Source organism: Melanotaenia boesemani, chromosome 24 (assembly GCF_017639745.1).
Source record: "Melanotaenia boesemani isolate fMelBoe1 chromosome 24, fMelBoe1.pri, whole genome shotgun sequence".
NCBI lineage: Eukaryota > Metazoa > Chordata > Actinopteri > Atheriniformes > Melanotaeniidae > Melanotaenia > Melanotaenia boesemani.
In genome coordinates this window covers 2,108,436-2,124,656 of record NC_055705.1, presented here as the reverse complement: position 1 = coordinate 2,124,656, position 16,221 = coordinate 2,108,436, and the positions used below count along the sequence as shown (strand labels likewise).

Sequence of the window (16,221 nt, the reverse complement as noted above, 5' to 3'; positions counted from 1 at the left end):
GGCCCTTATAGCAATATAAGTGCAGTCAATTGCGCCGATTACATTAGGAAAACCGGACATTGCTGCAAATTGCCTTTTAATGTCGGCCTGTTCTCCTGCAATATAGAGAAATTGGATGTGGAAGAGTGTAGCAGGACGCATAGACAGCGGAGACGGGTTATGAACTCTTGCCGGGTTGAAGTCATGCACGCTGACCAGTGAGCCGAAATCACATCTGCGGTCATACAGCCAGAGCGCAAAATTAATTGGAGACATGGTGACAGGACCCCACGCTGCCACAAGAGGACTCTGGATGCAGTGTGTTGTTAATTCCCCACCTCTCCATCTGTGTCGCCAATTCCCCCAGCCTCCAAAACCAGCGTACGCATGGGTCAGAGCTGCCGTGAAAGACCGCACATTTTCACGTCAAGTTTGTTTTTTATAAATCACAACCTTTGCGTGAAAAGAGGCGTACGCCAGTTTCAGGCCCCATTTTGTGCGTACGCAACGGTTATAAATGAGACCCCAGGAGTTTGGTGTCTTGCTCAGGGACACCTCAACATGAGTTTGACTGGCCGAGGATCGAATCGCCAACACTCAGGCTGCAAGACGACCACTCTACCCACTGAGCCATGCCACCCCGTGAATTATAATGATCAGACCTGAGAGGTGGATTTGAGGGTGATCCCATGTATTTGTTTCACATATACTCATTATTAAAGAAGTCTGGAAGTATTACGTGAACATGTCCTCACTGATGAAAGCAAAACATCCATCCATCCATCCAAAACTCCATCCATCCATCCGTCCATCCAAAACTCCATCCATCCATCCATCCATCCATCCATCCATCCATCCATAAAAAACTCCATCCATCCGTCCATCCGTCCGTCCATCCATCAATCCATCAATCCATCCATCTGTCCATCCAAAACTCCATCCATTCATCCATTGACCATCCATCCATCCATCCGTCCGTCCGTCCGTCCGTCCGTCAATCAATCCATCCATCGGTCCATCCATCAATTCATCAATCCATCCATCATCCATAACTCCATCCATCCATAAAAAACTCCATCCATCCATCCATCCGTCCATCCATCCATCCATCCATCCATCCATCCATCCATAAAAAACTCCATCCATCTGTCCGTCCGTCCGTCCGTCCATCCATCAATCCATCAATCCATCCATCCATCCATCCATTCATCCATCCATCCATCCATCTGTCCATCCAAAACTCCATCCATTCATCCATTGACCATCCATCCATCCGTCCATAACTCCATCCATCCGTCCGTCCATCAATCCATCGATCGGTCCATCCATCAATTCATCAATCCATCCATCATCCATAACTCCATCCATCCATCCATCCATCCATCCGTCCGTCCGTCCATCCGTCCGTCCGTCCATCCGTCCGTCTGTCCATCCATCCATCCATCCATCCGTCTGTCCGTTTGTCTATCCATCCATCCGTCCGTCCGTCCGTCCGTCCGTCCATCCATCCATCCATCCATCCATCCATCCATCCATCCATCCTTTTATCCATCCATCCGTCTATCCGTCCATCCATCTATCCATCTATCCATCATCCATCCATCCATCCATCCGTCTGTCCGTCCGTACGTCCATCCGTCCACCCATCCATCCATCCATCCATCATCTATACCGCTTTGTCCAATTAAACAACCAGGAGATGCAGCAATGGAACCACACACATAATTTTTCCCTCACAGAGATACAAGACAAGAACGTTGTGAGAAATGTTCATCGTGACCAGAAACAGCCCTGGTCTACAAAGGTCAGGATGGAGAAGACTGAACAGAAGAGAAGGAAAAGTAGTTATTGTACATGTACAGACCATAAATATGGAGTCCAGCTGTGTCTGATGCTGCTGGGCAGACTGACCAGTGGGAAGCTCCGAGCTCTGCTGGTCCACTCTGTGGAGGAATCAAGAAGAAACAGCTCATATTCTGTCTGCCCAGAGACAAACACAAAGTCCACAAAGGCCCACCTGCACTTGAACAACCGGTTATTAACTCTGCAGTTGCTCATCATCAGTAGCTTTGCTGCTCTGAGAGGGAAGATCATGATCTAAAACCAGCTTCATGGCCTAAAACCAGCTTCATGGTCTAAAACCAGCTTCATAGTCTAAAACCAGCTTCATGACCTAAAACCAGCTTCATGGTCTGAAACCACCTTCATGGTCTGAAACCACCTTCATGGTCTAAAACCAGCTTCATGGTCTAAAACCAGCTTCATAGTCTAAAAGCAGCTTCATAGTCTAAAACCAGCTTCAAGGCCTAAAACCAGCTTCATGGTCTGAAACTAGCTTCATGGTCTAAAACCAGCTTCATGGTATAAAACCAGCCTCATGGTCTGAAACCACCTTCATGGTCTAAAACCAGCTTCATGGTCTAAAACCAGCTTCATGGTCTGAAACCAACTTCATGACCTAAAACCAGCTTCATGGTCTAAAACCAGCTTCATGGTCTGAAACCACCTTCATGGTCTAAAACCAGCTTCATAGTCTAAAACCACCTTCATAGTCTAAAACCAGCTTCATGACCTAAAACCAGCTTCATGGTCTGAAACCACCTTCATGGTCTAAAACCAGCTTCATGACCTAAAACCAGCTTCATGGCCTAAAACCAGCTTCATGGCCTAAAACCAGCTTCATGGTCTAAAACCAGCTTCATAGTCTAAAACCAGCTTTATGACCTAAAACCAGCTTCATTGTCTGAAACCACCTTCATGACCTAAAACCAGCTTCATTGTCTAAAACCAGCTTCATGGTCTGAAACCAGCTTCATGGTCTGAAACCACCTTCATGGTCTGAATCCAGCTTCATGGTCTGAATCCAGCTTCATGGTCTAAAACCAGCTTCATGACCAAAAACCACCTTCATGACCTAAAACCAGCTTCATAGTCTAAAACCAGCTTCATGGTCTAAAACCAGCTTCATGGTCTAAAACCAGCTTCATGGTCTAAAACCAGCTTCATGGTCTAAAACCACCTTCACCACCTTTTATCAGTCTGTTGTGGCGAGCGCCATCTTCTTTGCTGTAGTGTCCTGGGGTGCGGGCATCAAGGCAAAGGACGCCAACAGACTGAAGAAACTGATCAGAAAGGCAGAGTCTGCTGTCGGCTCTAAACTTGTCACCCTGGAGGAGGTGGTGGAGGAGAGAATGCTGGCAAAACTGCTGGCAATCAGGGACAACCCCTCCCACCCCCTCCATAATACACTGGACAAGTTAAAGAGCAGTTTCAGCAGCAGACTGATCCAACCCCGCTGCTCTAAGGAACGGTACAGGAGATCGTTCCTTCCTGCTGCAATAAGACTCCATAACTCATCTACCTCTGCCAAAGACACGATCACACAACTGGACTAAGTCAACCACTGAACTTACTGCAACCTATAGTTGTCGCTTTGATATTATATATCATATAATTATACAATATTTGTATCCTTAGCACATCCAACATTCTGTATCGTCTTTGCACATCCTTTATTTACATAGTCATATTTACATATTAATATCTGATAGCTAGTTTCATTATTACTTCATCTTGCCACTGCACTTTATCTGCCAATCCACTCTGTATTCATATTTTATTTATTTCTAATTTTATTCCACTCTGGATTTCTATCTTTATTTTATTTCTACTTCTATTCCACTTTACTTATATTGTATATTTTACTTCTATTTTTTATTCATAGTTTATGCCACGTATGACACTGGACTACTGTAACAACACAATTTCCCTTCGGTGATAAATAAAGTTGTCTGTCTGTCTGTCTGTCTGTCTGTCTCATAGTCTAAAACCAGCTTCATGACCTAAAACCAGCTTCATGGTCTGAAACTACCTTCATGGTCTAAAACCAGCTTCATGATCTAAAACCAGCTTCATGATCTAAAACCACCTTCATGGTCTAAAACCAGCTTCATGATCTAAAACCACCTTCATGGTCTAAAACCACCTTCATGGTCTAAAACCAGCTTCATGACCTAAAACCAGCTTCATGACCTAAAACCAGCTTCATGATCTAAAACCAGCTTCATGGTCTAAAACCAGTTTCATGACCTAAAACCAGCTTCATGGTCTGAAACCAGCTTCATAGTCTAAAACCAGCTTCATGGTCTAAAACCAGCTTCATAGTCTAAAACCACCTTCATGGTCTAAAACCAGCTTCATGACCTAAAATCCGTTTGTCTTCCTCCATCTAGCTACACCTGCCACCTGACAGGAAGTTCCTGCCACCTGACAGGAAGTTCCTGCAACCTGACAGGAAGTTCCTGTGACCTGACAGGAAGTTCCTGCCACCTGACAGGAAGTTCCTGTGACCTGACAGGAAGTTCCTGTGACCTGACAGGAAGTTCCTGCCACCTGACAGGAGGTTCCTGCCACCTGACAGGAAGTTCCTGCCACCTGACAGGAAGTTCCTGTGACCTGACAGGAAGTTCCTGCCACCTGACAGGAAGTTCCTGTGACCTGACAGGAAGTTCCTGCCACCTGACAGGAAGTTCCTGCCACCTGACAGGAAGTTCCTGCCTACACTGTGTCGAGTAAAACGGATATATTTTGCTCTGTTAGCACATTTAGATGCAGCTCACCTGCTGGCACACGAAGGTTGGTCCATTTTAAAACTAAGCCCAAGATCTTTTGATTTGTCACTCTTAAAAGACACCAAGCTGGGTTCAGGTCCGTTTTCAGACCCAGGTGCAGGTCCATGTCCAGGTCCAAGTGCAGGTTGGTTCCTGTAAATCCAGATGTTCAGTGATGTGAGTGCTGAGCTCTGGCACAGAGAGGAGTCATGGACATGGATGGTTATCTCACCTCCGAGCTTTGCTCTGGTTCTTGTGTTCCCCACACGGACTGGTTTTAGTGGGATGGACCCCTTCTTCTCTGTCCTCACACTGATCCATGATGCTGAAGTCACACCAGCTCACACACACTTCCTACTTTCATCTGCAGAGGAAACGCAAATTCATCCCAACTCCTCCTTTCAATCCGCATGGGCCAGTTGTTCAAAAGATGCAATCCGGATGGCTTTTATCCATTTTAGCAGACGGGAAAAAAAACAGGATTCCCATATCAGGATCATTTTTATCCAGATTAAATCTTTCAAACTGCTGCCCCCTGCGCCTGGTTATTCAAAGATTTAATCCAGATAAAAGCCAGATAAAACTGGAAGGTAATTATTTTTTATTCAATCAGGGGTTACTTATTTTTATAAAGTAAACAACTGTAACAATTCCAGATAAGAAAGATTAGGATCAACAACTGAAACATACACATCCCACCAATATAAACTTTGTTGGTATTAATTTCCTGAAATATTGGTCATAATTTGATATGGCATCTGTTTTAATTTAAATCCATGAGGTCACAATGTATAAGAATAACAAAAATATGTATAAAATCTACTATAAAAGATGAAAAAATGTAAAGAAAACTATAAATATAAAAACAAACTGAGGTGGGCATTGTTAACGCTAAAAAGAATGAAGCGAAAAGTTATGGCTTCCCTGATGCCATCGTTTTAATGGACAGCTGATTGAGGTGGGCATCTTGGACTGTTCACAACTCAACCAACCTACACAGCAGCAGCTACTACAGAAAAAAGATGCCAGAGCTCTGAGCGCTTGTAATCATCGGACCATCGAAAGCAGGAAACGGCAGTTAGATCGAACATCAATATTAGTTTATTTAGTCTCTACAGGAGAAATCATGCTGGTCAGGCTCACTCACGTTTAGTGCTAGCTATGAAAGTTATGTCATGAAAGTACACTCTGTAATCTGATGATGCAGCTGATGTCGTGAATACTGTTGTAAAAGTAAGCCCAGAGTGACCAGTATTTTACACAGAACACAGACATAACGACTGTATCATCTCTAACTAAAGCAAAATATTTCTCCTGTTTCATTCCATCTCCATCTACTTTCATTTGTGTGTTTCCATTATAAAAGGGGCCCATACATCCGAACCATACAGCATCATTTATGGACCCCCTTCAGATGTCGGTCCATAGAAAAATGCTATGGTACACTTAAGGCAGAGCTACTGGCATCTAACAAAAAATCTATTGATTGTTGAACAGAAAAATGTCACTGCCCACGACAAAAGCAAGCGCGAAACAAAATGTTCAAAGATTCAAAGTTTCCCTGAACAATGAAATTCTTACTTGGCCGTCCACACTAACTGCCTGAAAAGATTATTTAAAAAAAATAAAAAAAAAGATAGATAGATAGATAGAAGATAAAAAACTGAGTAAATAATCTGTAACTAAATGTACAGTGTGCTACATAAACTGTTGTGCCACATTCAACAATGAATAATTAGCTGTGCAAAAAAACTGTCATGAGGTAGGCGGTAAGATGCATGTGCAATATCTATTATAAGTAATAAGATATATAAAAGAGTAAACAATACTGACCACGTTACCTTCCTACGACGGAGGCTTGGTAGAAAATGCTCTTGTCGATTCTACTCAACAACGTGTTGTATGATAGGTTCTTCGAAAGCTTCCATGTGATGTGTTCCGCACCAACTTGGTAAATGATGCTGTACCAACGTCATCTGTGGATAGCTACCAGTGTCTTGCCTTGAAGGGCTTGTGATTCCATCAGAGGGTGTAGTGATGGTGGTGAGAGCAGCAGAGCAGGTGATCCGCCTGGTTTCATCAAAGCAAGCCCCACATGTATCTGCTGTCATGAAATGAAAGTAAAATTTAATAATACTTTATTTGTCCCAGAGGGAAATTACAATTTTGGAGTATTTATTTATTTCTTTATATTAAAAGACAATAACTAATCTGAAGAATAAAACTGCTTGTTCAGGAGAGTGATGTCTACTGGCAGGAATGATCCTTGGTATCTTTCTGTCTTACAGTGGACTTAGCAAAGCCTCACACTGAACACTATTAGAGGATGTGGAGAGTCAGCCATTATAATCAGTAGCATCTTTCCTGGAAAATCAGCTACAGATTTATTATATACTCAAGATCTATTATAGACTCAAAACCAGAGTCATCCCCAGTACAGAACCAGAGAAATCCCCAGCACAGAACCAGAACCAGAGTTATCCCCAGTACAGAACCAGAGAAATCCCCAGCACAGAACCAGAACCAAAGTTATCCCCAGCACAGAACCAGAGTTATCCCTGGCATGGAACCAGAACCAGAGATATGCCCAGCACAGAACCAGAGTTATCCCCAGCACAGAACCAGAGCTATCCCTGGCATGGAACCAGAACCAGAGTTATGCCCAGCACAGAACCAGAGTTATCCCCAGCACAGAACCAGAGTTATCCCTGGCATGGAACCAGAACCAGAGTTATGCCCAGCACAGAACCAGAATTATCGCAGTACAGAACCAGAACCAAGGCCATCCCCAGGACATAACCAGAACCAGAGTTATCCCTGGCATGGAACCAGAACCAGAGATATGCCCAGCACAGAACCAGAGTTATCCCCAGCACAGAACCAGAGCTATCCCTGGCACGGAACCAGAACCAGAGTTATGCCCAGCACAGAACCAGAGATATGCCCAGCACAGAACCAGAGTTATCCCCAGCACAGAACCAGAGCTATCCCTGGCATGGAACCAGAACCAGAGTTATGCCCAGCACACAACCAGAGTTATCCCCAGCACAGAACCAGAGTTATCCCCAGCACAGAACCAGAGTTATCCCTGGCATGGAACCAGAACCAGAGTTATGCCCAGCACAGAACCAGAATTATCGCAGTACAGAACCAGAACCAAGGCCATCCCCAGGACATAACCAGAACCAGAGTTATCCCTGGCATGGAACCAGAACCAGAGATATGCCCAGCACAGAACCAGAGTATCCCCAGCACAGAACCAGAGCTATCCCTGGCACGGAACCAGAACCAGAGTTATGCCCAGCACAGAACCAGAGTTATCCCCAGCACAGAACCAGAGTTATCCCCAGCACAGAACCAGAGATATCCCTGGCATGGAACCAGAACCAGAGTTATCTACAGTTAGAACCAGAACCAGAGATATCCCCAGCACAGAATCAGGACCAGAGTTATACCCAGTACAGAACCAGAATTATTGCAGTACAGAACCAGAACCAAGGCAATCCCCAGCACCAAACCAGAACCAGAGTTATCCCCAGTACAGAAACAGAGTTATCCCTGGCATGGAACCAGAACCAGAGAGATCTACAGTTAGAACCAGAACCAGAGATATCCCCAGCACAGAATCAGAGTTATCCTCAGTGCAGAACCAGAACCAGAGTTATCCACAGTTAGAACCAGAACCACAATCATCCCCAGCACAGAACCAGAACCAGAGTTATACCCAGCACAGAACCAGAATTATTACCAGCTAAGACCCAGAACCAGAGTTATCCCCAGTACAGAACCAGAGTTATCCCCAGTACAGAACCTGAGTTATCCCCAGCACAGAACCAGAGTTATCCCTGGCATGGAACCAGAACCAGAGTTATGCCCAGCACAGAACCAGAATTATCGCAGTACAGAACCAGAACCAAGGCCATCCCCAGGACATAACCAGAACCAGAGTTATCCCTGGCATGGAACCAGAACCAGAGATATGCCCAGCACAGAACCAGAGTTATCCCCAGCACAGAACCAGAGCTATCCCTGGCACGGAACCAGAACCAGAGTTATGCCCAGCACAGAACCAGAGATATGCCCAGCACAGAACCAGAGTTATCCCCAGCACAGAACCAGAGCTATCCCTGGCATGGAACCAGAACCAGAGTTATGCCCAGCACACAACCAGAGTTATCCCCAGCACAGAACCAGAGTTATCCCCAGCACAGAACCAGAGTTATCCCTGGCATGGAACCAGAACCAGAGTTATGCCCAGCACAGAACCAGAATTATCGCAGTACAGAACCAGAACCAAGGCCATCCCCAGGACATAACCAGAACCAGAGTTATCCCTGGCATGGAACCAGAACCAGAGATATGCCCAGCACAGAACCAGAGTATCCCCAGCACAGAACCAGAGCTATCCCTGGCATGGAACCAGAACCAGAGTTATCTACAGTTAGAACCAGAACCAGAGATATCCCCAGCACAGAATCAGGACCAGAGTTATACCCAGTACAGAACCAGAATTATTGCAGTACAGAACCAGAACCAAGGCAATCCCCAGGACATAACCAGAACCAGAGTTATCCCCAGCACAGAACCAGAGATATCCTCAGCACAGAACCAGAACCAGAGTTAGCCCCAGCACAGAACCAGAACCAGAGATAGCCCCAGCACAGAACCAGAACTAGACCCAGCACAGAACCAGAACCAGAGTTATCCCCAGCACAGAACCAGAACCAGATTTATCCCCAGCACAGAATGAGAGTAATACCCAGCTAGGAACTAAAACCAGAGTAATCCCCAGTACAGAACCAGAATTATCCCAGTAGAGAAGCAGAACCATGGTCATCCCCAGTACAGAACCAGAATTATCCCCAGCACCAAACCAGAACCAGAGTTATCCCCAGTACAGAAACAGAGTTATCCCTGGCATGGAACCAGAACCAGAGATATCCACAGTTAGAACCAGAACCACAATCATCCCCAGCACAGAACCAGAACCAGAGTTATACCCAGCACAGAACCAGAATTATTACCAGCTAAGACCCAGAACCAGAGTTATCCCCAGTACAGAACCAGAGTTATCCCCAGTACAGAACCTGAGTTATCCCCAGCACAGAACCAGAGTTATCCCCAGCACAGAACCAGAGTTATCCCTGGCATGGAACCAGAACCAGAGTTATGCCCAGCACAGAACCAGAATTATCGCAGTACAGAACCAGAACCAAGGCCATCCCCAGGACATAACCAGAACCAGAGTTATCCCTGGCATGGAACCAGAACCAGAGATATGCCCAGCACAGAACCAGAGTTATCCCCAGCACAGAACCAGAGCTATCCCTGGCACGGAACCAGAACCAGAGTTATGCCCAGCACAGAACCAGAGATATGCCCAGCACAGAACCAGAGTTATCCCCAGCACAGAACCAGAGCTATCCCTGGCATGGAACCAGAACCAGAGTTATGCCCAGCACACAACCAGAGTTATCCCCAGCACAGAACCAGAGTTATCCCCAGCACAGAACCAGAGTTATCCCTGGCATGGAACCAGAACCAGAGTTATGCCCAGCACAGAACCAGAATTATCGCAGTACAGAACCAGAACCAAGGCCATCCCCAGGACATAACCAGAACCAGAGTTATCCCTGGCATGGAACCAGAACCAGAGATATGCCCAGCACAGAACCAGAGTATCCCCAGCACAGAACCAGAGCTATCCCTGGCACGGAACCAGAACCAGAGTTATGCCCAGCACAGAACCAGAGTTATCCCCAGCACAGAACCAGAGTTATCCCCAGCACAGAACCAGAGATATCCCTGGCATGGAACCAGAACCAGAGTTATCTACAGTTAGAACCAGAACCAGAGATATCCCCAGGACAGAATCAGGACCAGAGTTATACCCAGTACAGAACCAGAATTATTGCAGTACAGAACCAGAACCAAGGCAATCCCCAGGACATAACCAGAACCAGAGTTATCCCCAGCACAGAACCAGAGATATCCTCAGCACAGAACCAGAACCAGAGTTAGCCCCAGCACAGAACCAGAACCAGAGATAGCCCCAGCACAGAACCAGAACTAGACCCAGCACAGAACCAGAACCAGAGTTATCCCCAGCACAGAACCAGAACCAGATTTATCCCCAGCACAGAACGAGAGTAATACCCAGCTAGGAACCAAAACCAGAGTAATCCCCAGTACAGAACCAGAATTATCCCAGTAGAGAAGCAGAACCATGGTCATCCCCAGTACAGAACCAGAATTATCCCCAGCACCAAACCAGAACCAGAGTTATCCCCAGTACAGAAACAGAGTTATCCCTGGCATGGAACCAGAACCAGAGATATCCACAGTTAGAACCAGAACCACAATCATCCCCAGCACAGAACCAGAACCAGAGTTATACCCAGCACAGAACCAGAATTATTACCAGCTAAGACCCAGAACCAGAGTTATCCCCAGTACAGAACCAGAGTTATCCCCAGTACAGAACCTGAGTTATCCCCAGCACAGAACCAGAGTTATCCCCAGCACAGAACCAGAGTTATCCCTGGCATGGAACCAGAACCAGAGTTATGCCCAGCACAGAACCAGAATTATCGCAGTACAGAACCAGAACCAAGGCCATCCCCAGGACATAACCAGAACCAGAGTTATCCCTGGCATGGAACCAGAACCAGAGATATGCCCAGCACAGAACCAGAGTTATCCCCAGCACAGAACCAGAGCTATCCCTGGCACGGAACCAGAACCAGAGTTATGCCCAGCACAGAACCAGAGATATGCCCAGCACAGAACCAGAGTTATCCCCAGCACAGAACCAGAGCTATCCCTGGCATGGAACCAGAACCAGAGTTATGCCCAGCACACAACCAGAGTTATCCCCAGCACAGAACCAGAGTTATCCCCAGCACAGAACCAGAGTTATCCCTGGCATGGAACCAGAACCAGAGTTATGCCCAGCACAGAACCAGAATTATCGCAGTACAGAACCAGAACCAAGGCCATCCCCAGGACATAACCAGAACCAGAGTTATCCCTGGCATGGAACCAGAACCAGAGATATGCCCAGCACAGAACCAGAGTATCCCCAGCACAGAACCAGAGCTATCCCTGGCACGGAACCAGAACCAGAGTTATGCCCAGCACAGAACCAGAGTTATCCCCAGCACAGAACCAGAGTTATCCCCAGCACAGAACCAGAGATATCCCTGGCATGGAACCAGAACCAGAGTTATCTACAGTTAGAACCAGAACCAGAGATATCCCCAGCACAGAATCAGGACCAGAGTTATACCCAGTACAGAACCAGAATTATTGCAGTACAGAACCAGAACCAAGGCAATCCCCAGGACATAACCAGAGATATCCTCAGCACAGAACCAGAACCAGAGTTAGCCCCAGCACAGAACCAGAACCAGAGATAGCCCCAGCACAGAACCAGAACTAGACCCAGCACAGAACCAGAACCAGAGTTATCCCCAGCACAGAACCAGAACCAGATTTATCCCCAGCACAGAACGAGAGTAATACCCAGCTAGGAACCAAAACCAGAGTAATCCCCAGTACAGAACCAGAATTATCCCAGTACAGAAGCAGAACCATGGTCATCTCCAGTACAGAACCAGAATTATCCCCAGCACCAAACCAGAACCAGAGTTATCCCCAGTACAGAAACAGAGTTATCCCTGGCATGGAACCAGAACCAGAGTTATCTACAGTTAGAACCAGAACCACAATCATCCCCAGCACAGAACCAGAACCAGAGTTATACCCAGCACAGAACCAGAATTATTACCAGCTAAGACCCAGAACCAGAGCTATCCCTGGCACGGAACCAGAACCAGAGTTATGCCCAGCACAGAACCAGAGTTATCCCCAGCACAGAACCAGAGTTATCCCCAGCACAGAACCAGAGATATCCCTGGCATGGAACCAGAACCAGAGTTATCTACAGTTAGAACCAGAACCAGAGATATCCCCAGCACAGAATCAGGACCAGAGTTATACCCAGTACAGAACCAGAATTATTGCAGTACAGAACCAGAACCAAGGCAATCCCCAGGACATAACCAGAGATATCCTCAGCACAGAACCAGAACCAGAGTTAGCCCCAGCACAGAACCAGAACCAGAGATAGCCCCAGCACAGAACCAGAACTAGACCCAGCACAGAACCAGAACCAGAGTTATCCCCAGCACAGAACCAGAACCAGATTTATCCCCAGCACAGAACGAGAGTAATACCCAGCTAGGAACCAAAACCAGAGTAATCCCCAGTACAGAACCAGAATTATCCCAGTACAGAAGCAGAACCATGGTCATCTCCAGTACAGAACCAGAATTATCCCCAGCACCAAACCAGAACCAGAGTTATCCCCAGTACAGAAACAGAGTTATCCCTGGCATGGAACCAGAACCAGAGTTATCTACAGTTAGAACCAGAACCAGAGATATCCCCAGCACAGAATCAGAGTTATCCTCAGTGCAGAACCAGAACCAGAGTTATCCACAGTTAGAACCAGAACCACAATCATCCCCAGCACAGAACCAGAACCAGAGTTATACCCAGCACAGAACCAGAATTATTACCAGCTAAGACCCAGAACCAGAGTTATCCCCAGTACAGAACCAGAGTTATCCCCAGTACAGAACCTGAGATATCCCCAGCACAGAACCAGAACCAGAGTTATCCCTACCCCAGAACCAGTCATCATGAAACATGTTTGAAATAAACCACCCAACAGCCGACATAATAAACTCCCATCTTTCCTTTAATATGTAGTATTTCTATTGAGCTGCATGAGACAAATGAAGTTTTCCATCTCTCACAGTACATAGAAGAATACATGACCCAGGCTTTAATTCATAAAAATATACTTTAAAAATTATAAGGAATCCATGTGAAGGACATTGATATTATGTTGTGGAACACATTCTGATACTTGTCTTCTGTCCTCTAACAGATACCAGGAAGCAGAAAAACTCACTCTTAATTTAGACAGATCACATGGTTATACATGGTAAACATCCCAGGAAAAGAATTGTGTTAATTTTTTGTTACATTCTTGTTAAAGGACCAAATAAAGACCTCATAAAAAATTTTAAAAAACTATTATTAAAACTATTATAAAACTATTCCAACCATTGTTTCGTGGGTCGGCCCTGAAAGGGTTACAACATCTGTTTATATTTGTTGCTGTTTTTAAGCTTAACAATAACCAGAAACTGGTTACAAATAGCCACAATAACCAGGCTAAAATGTTCACAGGCCTATGTTAAGTCTGTCATGGGTTTTTCCTAATTAAGCGGGATGCTGTAGCTACCTGTGCCAGCTTTACCCATCTGCAATCTTTTGGTAAGTAGCCTGTATATGGACCTTGTTGTTTATACATGCTGCATTTTCAAAACTAAATTCCAGATTTAGACCTTTAGACTAATTCTCATTTTATAAAAAAAAAAATCTCCAATGTGTCAGGCGGTTGAACTAGCAAAATTATCACATCACATGGACAAAAAATAAAAGAAAAAATAAAGAAAAAGGAAAACAGAATAAACACAAGAACGAAACATTTATGAATTGATAATGCTTTGGTCTATCTTTTTATAGTGAGAGGCAAATCGCTTGTCATGCAAATAAGGTTCGAAATGGAGAAACGGACCTTCTTTAAACACTGTTCTAAAACAGAAAAAGTAAGGTTTAAAGTAGGGGAGACTGGGGTCAGTTGCAACAGGGGACGGTTGCAACAAGTCTTATTCCTCCAATCAGAAACATGCCAGAGTGATAACACTTATACTGCACATGCTCAGGTAGACCCTCCCCCCACCAGAAACACAGATGTCACATTTAACATCTGCTGCTTCATTTTATGGAAAAAACTTGTTTTGGAGGTATGAAAGTAATCTTTTTCATCTGCTATGTTTTTGTCATACTGTCCTGGCCTTTTGTATGAATTAATCAAAACTTAATTAGGTTGAATCATTGTTTTGTTGACTTCTAAGTCACATTGTTAGCATGCGTCAAGGACAGTGTGTCTAGCTAGCAAATGATGTTCTGTCACAGTTGTCAGGTTGGGGACAGTTGCAACAAGTTGTTGCAACTGTCCCCAACCTAAGCAGCCATATCAAAACAGACCACACAACAGTATTTTTTAAAATATAATAATATATTTAATAATTTAGAATAGTATATTATAATAATTATAATAATAAATAATCATTTTAAATGTATTATGTTGGTATTCAGTATGCAACGAGTGAGGAAGAAGGTTACTGAAAGAGGGGTTCCCCTCAGTATTTTGGAAGAAGCATCAAACATCATCAGCAGAAGTCAAAAAAAAAGAATCGGAGAAAAGAAAACCACAAAGACAAGTGTAAAGAAAACAAAAGATCAGCCAAAAAGAAAGAGAGACGAGTAGGACTCTGCATGTCTGCATTGTGTGCCTGGAAAGCTACTCGACATCCAGGGAAGTGTGGCTGCAATGCTGGATGTGCAAGTCCTGGGCACATAAAGATTGCACAGGTGGAGGTGATTTTTAAACATGCCACAACTGTGACTCAGAATGAACCAGTTAAAAAATCATTGAGCCAGCAGAAATGTTGGGGGAATGAGGGTTTGTTATTCTTTATAAGCTGTGTCATTTTGAGGTATCTGTTCACCTTTTAGGAAACCCAAGGTTCAAAAATCTGTTTTTATACAGTTGCAGTTTTGTACAATAGATACATGTTCAGTAAAAGTTGCATTGCAAATTGTTCTCTTCTTCCTGTCTAACAATTAAATATGGAGAGATTGAATAGCATCTGTAACATCTGCACATTGACCCAAGGTAGGCCTTTGTTCCACACATAAACAAACATAACTCCACTAATATTTGATTAATTTTATAAAGTATCATCATAAAACAATATTGTAAAACCATACATAATTTCAAAATACTAAACTAAAGTTAATTTACTGTATTTTGAAAATGTTGCAACCGTCCCTGATTGGTGTTGCAACCGTCCCCATGGTTGGGGTCAGTTGCAACATCTGACTTATTCCATTCAAATAAATACTGTGACCGATATGTCATATGTACTCATCTTTAAATGGTACGGGATAATAGTAGACAGATGTAAGTTCAACATATAAAAAGTTGGCACGTCTAATCCAAATGGTCTCTGATTAACTGAGAGAAATTAAAAAATTGTTGCAACTGTCCCCAGTCTCCCCTACATAAACTTTTCTTTCTCTTTCATTTTAAACATTGCAGATGGATGTTTTACATAACTTCTCTTGTGTAGAAATTCTATTCCGTTTAGTCCGAAGTGTGGTCATATGTTTTCTTTTTCTATATGAGCAGGAGAACTAAATGATGGGTAAAGTTTCTGCAACCTAAGATTTTCATCATTTTCATTTTCACAGATAGAATAAAAGTTTCAGCGATCAGAAACGGTGTTTTCATGAATCTATATTATGTTTAGGATATTTCAGTCCAGGTTTGAAGAGTCTAAGTGTTGCAGTTTTTTTTTTTTATGAAGAGCTGATCTGTTGTGGGCTAGATTGCTATAAATTCAGTGACTCATCCTTTACTAATTCGGCTTACCGGAAACTACAAATCAGAAGCTAACTTCAGTCCGTTCTTCCTGATTGACCTGCATCT

At 44.3% G+C, this 16,221-nt stretch overlaps 1 protein-coding gene across 3 annotated transcripts in view; it reads right to left on the bottom strand.

Moving 5' to 3' along the window:
* LOC121635258 (protein NLRC3-like) overlaps nt 1-16,221 on the bottom strand; it is a 29,669-nt gene that overhangs the window by 13,279 nt on the left and 169 nt on the right. The window contains exons 2-5 of one of the 3 annotated variants that reach the window (XM_041978373.1): nt 6,423-6,693; nt 4,822-4,953; nt 4,599-4,742; nt 1,844-1,922 (exon numbers count right to left, since the gene is read on the bottom strand). In XM_041978373.1, coding sequence (XP_041834307.1) covers nt 1,844-1,922; nt 4,599-4,742; nt 4,822-4,910 — 312 coding nt within the window. In that variant the 5' untranslated portion in view covers nt 4,911-4,953; nt 6,423-6,693. The remainder of the gene's footprint in view (nt 1-1,843; nt 1,923-4,598; nt 4,743-4,821; nt 4,954-6,422; nt 6,694-16,221) is intronic. The other 2 variants (XM_041978374.1, XM_041978375.1) reach the window with 2 other exon arrangements.